The sequence below is a fragment of the Anopheles cruzii genome, unplaced genomic scaffold (assembly GCF_943734635.1).
Source record: "Anopheles cruzii unplaced genomic scaffold, idAnoCruzAS_RS32_06 scaffold01099_ctg1, whole genome shotgun sequence".
Taxonomy (NCBI): domain Eukaryota; kingdom Metazoa; phylum Arthropoda; class Insecta; order Diptera; family Culicidae; genus Anopheles; species Anopheles cruzii.
Window position 1 is genome coordinate 1 of NW_026454684.1, and position 6,777 is coordinate 6,777.

General features: G+C 45.6%; 1 protein-coding gene and 1 long non-coding RNA gene across 3 annotated transcripts; both read left to right on the forward strand.

Annotated features, from left to right (window-relative positions):
* Positions 1-27: 27 nt before the first annotated feature.
* LOC128276398 (uncharacterized) lies at positions 28-917 on the forward strand. 2 transcript variants are annotated; one of them, XR_008269368.1, is made up of 3 exons: positions 28-141; positions 243-395; positions 844-917. It is a non-coding gene; the product is annotated as an uncharacterized LOC128276398 (long non-coding RNA). The 2 variants fall into 2 exon arrangements; XR_008269367.1 differs by having other exon boundaries at positions 41-169.
* Positions 918-2,738: 1,821 nt separating this feature from the next.
* On the forward strand, positions 2,739-5,813 carry LOC128276397 (sodium/hydrogen exchanger 8-like). The gene is given in 3 exon segments (XM_053014861.1): positions 2,739-2,777; positions 4,387-5,103; positions 5,170-5,813. Coding segments are annotated over 3 exon segments (939 nt in total). The 3' UTR covers positions 5,353-5,813.
* The last annotated feature ends 964 nt before the right edge of the window (positions 5,814-6,777 follow it).

A 6,777-nucleotide genomic window follows, 5' to 3' on the forward strand; every position in this document is an offset into this window, starting at 1 on the left:
ACTGCGGTGCCAGACGGCACGAAACAAACGATATATCAGCCTCCAACCGCGACAATTTTGACAGTAAAGCGATCAGTAGGTGTCAAAAGCTTTGTGGGTCTGCAGACCCTGCAACAGGGCGCATTACAGACGAAAACAGAGGTTTGTTTACAAACAAACGAAAACAGAGGTTTGTTAACAAGCAAAGATTTTTATTTGTGATGTTATTTTGAATTTTAACTATAAGTTTATCTCCATTTCAGCAATAAAATGGGTAGCAAACCGGAGCAAAAAAGATACGTAAAACTGGTAAGTATGTTTCGGATAAATGCGTAGTGAGCTTGGTTATCCGGAACGCTCCGGATCCGGTGGACGGAACAATTAGTTATGAACATCGAAGTTAATGTTTTGGTTAGGTGATTATTAGTGACGGTCATTATTGATGGTTAATTTTGTTGGAAGTTTACAAGAAGGTGTACATTTGCTTTTTATATCGTAAAAATTTGTGCCGACAGTGGTCTGAAACGCTCCCGGATTTCCGCCGATTTGTGTACTTGATATGTGATATCTGGTTAGCACAAGAATCAAGACAGTTTTAAATAGAAGAACCAGGGAAGATGTATAAAATAGATTTTAATAGCTTCATTTATTTATAATATAACGAAATGAAGCTACATGAAATTGCTACATAGAAAATATGATAATATCATCGATGGAAAGAAGCATGGAAATTTTTTGGGTCCAGAACGAATGGGTATCCACATGTTTTCCTTCGTTCTGTTTGAATTGCCATCTTTTTGTATTTCCTTTTTTTAGAACCCTGAGCAAAGTTCCACAATCGTAGTAACTGAAACCAACATCAAGTGCTTCTTCGACTTCAGCATGAATAATGACGCGTATGTTATCCATGGAACCATCTCTCGCTCCTACATGCGGTTTTTCACCGACGGACTCGGCGTCGCCCATCCCTTCGCGACGAGTAACAAGCTGCACGCCAGACGCCGTCCGGGATTTCCCCGAGGCATAACTGGAAACACAAGCCTACAGATTCCTGTACAAAACAATCTTAGCAGAGAATAAACCAGCATAATTCCAAGCATGGCATCAACCATTTATTTCTTCGTGATCACTCCCAGTATAATATGAATCCGGATGTTCGGGAAATAACGTGAATTGGTGTGGCTTTTTCGTAAACGCTACATCTGTTCGCCGTAATGGTCATCTCTTTCATCAGCTCTGTTTGGCTAGCAATGATTCTGGATGTGCGGTCCTGGTGCCGGACGATTGGCCTGTTGTCACTTTGTTCAATCCCATCTTGCCGGTACAGCAACAATATCTAAAAAAAAGCGAAAAGATTATTCAGAAATCAACCTCTCCGATTTCTATTTTCTCGGGCCAAAAACACGAATGTAAACAAGTTTGACATTTCTCTTACTAGTTGTTTCTGTTGCTGTAATATTTCACCTGCCACACGGCACGAAACAGATTTGACACCAAGTTACATGTTGCGCGTAACTGTTTCGTGCCGTCTGGCACCGCAGATAGAAACGCTTTTAATAAAATGATCGAAATGAGTGCCCTCAGCGCTTGTCAAACTTTACTCACTCTCAGGAGCGCCGTTGTTTGCATCGGGCGACGATGGTCAGCGAACGGACAGGAAACGGAGGATACCCATCCCCCTCCGGACGCGACGGCCCTGCGCAAGAGAGAGCGTTTGCGCACCATCAGCCAGTGGCAAGAGCAGTGGGCGGCTGCGGGGACGCCAGACGCCAGTCGATACCAGCGCTGGACCCGCAGAGTCATCCCGGACGTCACGTGCTGGGTCAGCAGGAAACATGGACGTGTGGACTTTCACCTGTCCCAAGTACTCTCGGGACACGGATTCTTCCGAGAGTACCTGCACATAAAGACGTTCGCACGATCCCCTGACTGCACCTGGTGCCCCGGCGCCGCGGAGTCAGCGGAGCATGTCATGTTCCACTGCCCGCGGTTCCAGCGGGAAAGAGCGGAGCTGCTGGCGGATGACGGCCGCACCCCCCTCACGCCGGATAACCTGATGAGCGAGATGCTGCGCAGCCCGGAGTGCTGGCAGCGCTTTGCCCGGGCCTGCCGAGCCGTAACGCAGCAGCTTCAAGAGGCGTGGCGAGAAGAGCAACGCTTGGAGGCTGAGGCTGCAGCTGCTGCTGCTGCTGCAGCTGCTGACGTAGCTGCCGCTGCAGCTGCTAGGCGAACACTTCGCTAACCGTTTGCTGTTAACAATGTTGTTTGTTTACCACCGGTACCGTTTGTTCCTATCAACCGGCTGTGAAGAGCAAGAGCGGATCGCGACGGACTGACAGCTCCTCGTAGCGGAGCTGAGAATGTTTATACGCGTATATCCGCGGCTTGTGTATGTGCGTAATGTAATGTACCATAAGTATAGTCCCTATATGTAAATATGTACTATGTAAATATGTAATAAAGGGCGATGATACATCGCGCTCCTGCCCCTCCACATTGCCAGACAGGCCCCTGGTGGGGGGGAGAAACAGGATGGTTCCCGCATCGGGAAAATATTGAAAAAAAAAAAAAAAAAAAGGAGCGCCGTTGTTTACGAATTTTCGCGCCCAGAAGCTGTCAGAAATCGAGATTGTTAATAGGCAGATTCCATTGAAGCAATCTCTGTTTAGTAAACAAGTGCAAAGTGGACGCATTTACAAAATCACCTTAATAAACGATTGCAGTTAAAATGGAGTCTTCGGCAGTGATTAAGAAAGAAGATGGTGTTGAGTAAGTTCGTGTTTAATAAGGATTCAAAGGTATAATAGCGAATTATTTTCCAGAAGCGCAAATGTATGTCGACGGTGTCTGTCGACTGGTGATGCTGTGGAGGCTCTAGAGAACGATGATTACGGACAATATAAACTACAAAAGCTCTCCGAATGCACCGGTGTTCAGGTAGCAACATTGTAACAACAGACATCTTACCCTTTTCCACCAGGAAGACTGTTCTATGAGACTCTTATTTTTACAGATTGAATTCTCTCCTGGAGTTCCATCGTATTTGTGCACGATGTGCGAAGCGCGTTTGAAAAAGCAGAACAAAGCGAAGAACGGATCACAAATCACTCAAGACCATCTCTACTATTCTACCGAACAAACGGTTGACACAGAATTGTCAATTAAAACCGAAGTTTCCTCACCGGATGCAGCGACGGATTTGCACAAGAAGTGTTACACTGTTCATCAAGCCAATATGACATATGAATGCTGTGGACACATACCTGACGATTTATTCGAGGCAGAAGAAAATCCAATTGAAATCAAATCAGAGTACGAAGAAGTTGATGAGCAGCATCAGCTGCAAGCAACGAATGATGTTCTGGATCATAAGCAGGATACCCAAAAAACAAATCCTTTGGAATCGATCTGTCAGGATCAGAAAGATCATCCTGTGGCCGTGGCAGACAATACGTGTGATGATGATTCAGCAGCAGAATCAATTCAAAACGTCTTGAGCCCCGAAACTCGGAACACCCATAGTAAAAGTCATTCCAAAAACCACAAGCACCATTGCCCTCATTGTTCGGCAACATATCCTTTTTTAAGCCTGCTAAAGGTACACATCCGCACTCATACCAGCGAAAAGCCATACCAGTGTGAAGTCTGTGGCAAAGCGTTCACGACATCATGCAATGTGGCAGTACATTCGAAAATACACAATAAGGACCAACAGCATCAGTGTCCTTATTGTTCATCAAGGTTCGCACAATCATCTCATCTAAAGGTTCATATCCGCACTCACACTGGCGAAAGGCCATACCAGTGTAAAATATGTGACAAGGCCTTTTACTCATCAAGTAGTCTGACACTTCATTCGAAAATTCATAATAAGGACCTACAGATAACATACGCATACGCATCAACATCATCTGCAACGGCATCATCTATAGCAAAATGGCTGCCGCTGAACGATGATAATCTACACGCATTTGAAGAGCACGCTAGGGGGAAGGAGGAGAAGTTAGGAAACGAAACGGCGGAATTCTTCAACGGTGGTAAAATCAAAGTGAAGAAACATAGCATCGAATGCGCGAAAAACAAAATGAGCAAGTACCTAAACAAATTTTTTTCTAAAAAACTCTTGTTAAATTCTGTTTGGACTAACAAGTCCACAGGCAAACGGTTCATTTTGGTAGACTTCCCGAACACGATAAGAGTTTTTTTTAATGCCATAGGGGCTTTTGTGCATAACTACCAGCGCAAAGATTTTAATACACATTTCAAATATCATCTCCGATACCGCCGTCCTCTGTCAACAAAATCGGAATCTAATGAAATAAATGTAAAGTGAGAAACACACAAAGTTTCTGTTTTCTCTCCTTTATTTACACTGTTACCGTTCACGGGTCCGTACGTGCTGGCGAGGGCATTCATCTGTCCGGAATCATGGCGATCCTGTTCTGTGGCATCGTGATGTCGCACTACACGCACTTCAATCTTTCGACGGTTACGCAAATCACTATGCAGCAAACGATGCGTACGCTCGCCTTCATCGCCGAAACGTGCGTGTTCGCGTACCTCGGGCTGGCCATTTTCTCCTTCAAGCATCGCTGCGAGCTATCATTCGTCATCTGGGCGATCGTGCTGTGTTTGCTCGGCCGGGCTTGCAACATCTTTCCTCTGGCGTGGTTGGTCAATCGATTCCGCGAGCACAAGATCACCAACCGCATGGCGTTTATCATGTGGTTCTCGGGGCTGCGTGGCGCCATTTCGTACACCCTGTTGCTGCACATGCAGTTCTCCACCGAGGAGTCACGGCACGTCGTCATCACCACAACGCTTATCATCGTTCTTTTTACGACACTGTTCTTCGGTGGCTCGACAATGCCGCTTATGAAATATCTGCAGGGCGGGAAGAAAGTGAAACGATCGTCTCGGGCTGGTCGTGCCGGTCGCTAGCGCAAGGAGAAGGCACTGTCGCTGAGTAAAACGCGCGAATGGGGGCAGGCCATCGATTCCGAGCACCTGTCCGAGCTAACAGAGGAAGAAGAGGTCAGCTTCACGCAGTCCCGTATCGGCGGGTTCGCCCGATGGGATCGAAAGTTTTTCACACCCTTCTTTACGCGCCGCTTTACGCATCAGGTAAATGCTCGGCGCGAAGCTCGTTGCCAAACAAAAATCACGTCGACCATCCTTTTCGTTCCCTAGGAGCTACACGATTGTAAAAGCCAAATGGCTGATCTCACAAATAAATGGTACCAAGCGATAAGGATATCGCCAGACGATCAGGACGAAGAAGACGACGACGATGGTGACGCAGACGCCGGTTCGGAACGTTCCACGACAAACATCGTGTTTCCCGCACCGTCCGGTCGTGCTGGGAAATCCTGATGCCCCGATATGGTTGGTCGTGGAATACGGTCCTTGCCGGTACCCAGCTCCCCAACGACCGATGTTATCGAGCCACGAAGCTGTGAAGAAAACCCCAGTGCCACTAGGCTCTACGATACGTCTCCTTTACGCACAGTTGATTTTTTGTGAACGCTTCCGAACGGGAACTACGGCAGGTGATAGCGGATGTAGGAAACAAGGATATACGTAGTTTAATACTAGTTCGAACTGTTAGACCGCCGTGGTAGAGAAGCGAAAGGATCGGAGTGATTAATGACTGCTCCGCTGCCAAACGGGTGATGGGTTCGGTACAGGAAGTGTTTCTTGATTATTTTACTTTTTTCCAAAAAACGTTTAAAGAAATTGCTTGTATGTTAATCTATTCTACGGTGATAATTCGCTAGTCAGTGTAACAAAGGTATAAAACGAGTATTATCAGGGAATGAAACTCGTACACAAAATACGAACCAGGGATCGTGAGGGATACGATTGCCAACAATAACACTTGCTAGACTTTATTATAGATATTTTGTACAAAATATGTAGCTAATCGGCCAATCGGCCGCATTTGAAGGTAGTTTACCGAAGATCCAGTTCCTATGAATCTACAGCCGGTTGGAAATCGTGACAATTCATATTCTTTTGACCTTACACGTTACAACACCGGATCGCGCACAATGTTTTCAAGAAAACACGAGCCACAAAAAACAACAGTTGGAAAATCCGGCTGAATGCGGCTTTATAGGGCGTGGTGCTGTTGCCATCGAGACACGAGTTACACTCAATAATGCAAACAATAATAACATTAACCATCGTTCATCGTCAGCTGATCGTCATCTTACTTTGAATCTGCGCCATTCTTCGCTTCTACAGCTTACAGGAGGCGCTCCAACAAGCCAGAATTTCAATTGCGTCAACTCAATTCATAAATTGCGGAAATATTCGATTGCTCTTCGTCTTGGCATATGTGTGTCGCTCTTAGCTATGGAAAATAAAAACCATTTCGTTCCGCAAGAACAGCTTGCGCAGCACCACATTTTCTTTCACTAAGCAATACAAAGGTGCTTCGGGTGTATTTATTGTTTCCTCTGTAGACCGATAAGATTAGAAACCACGGACTAGGTCAGCTTGCTGCTGGTCGGTGGTGGATTTTTAGTGAATGTTTTTTTGTCAAATGACTTGAGCTTTTTTATGAGCGCCCACAACGTAAAGCGAAACAACTGATTAAATACTTTCTGCAACCAACGACTGAAAACGCATCGACTGCTCATCGGAACCAGCAGCAAAATCTTACCATACATGAATTATTTCAAATAATGGTTATCCCTCAAAATTTTGTAATTAAATTTGTAGTCGAGATGGCTTTTGCTTCTAAAGTGCCGTTTACACGTTGCGATATATCGTTGCAATCCCTTGTATGAAACC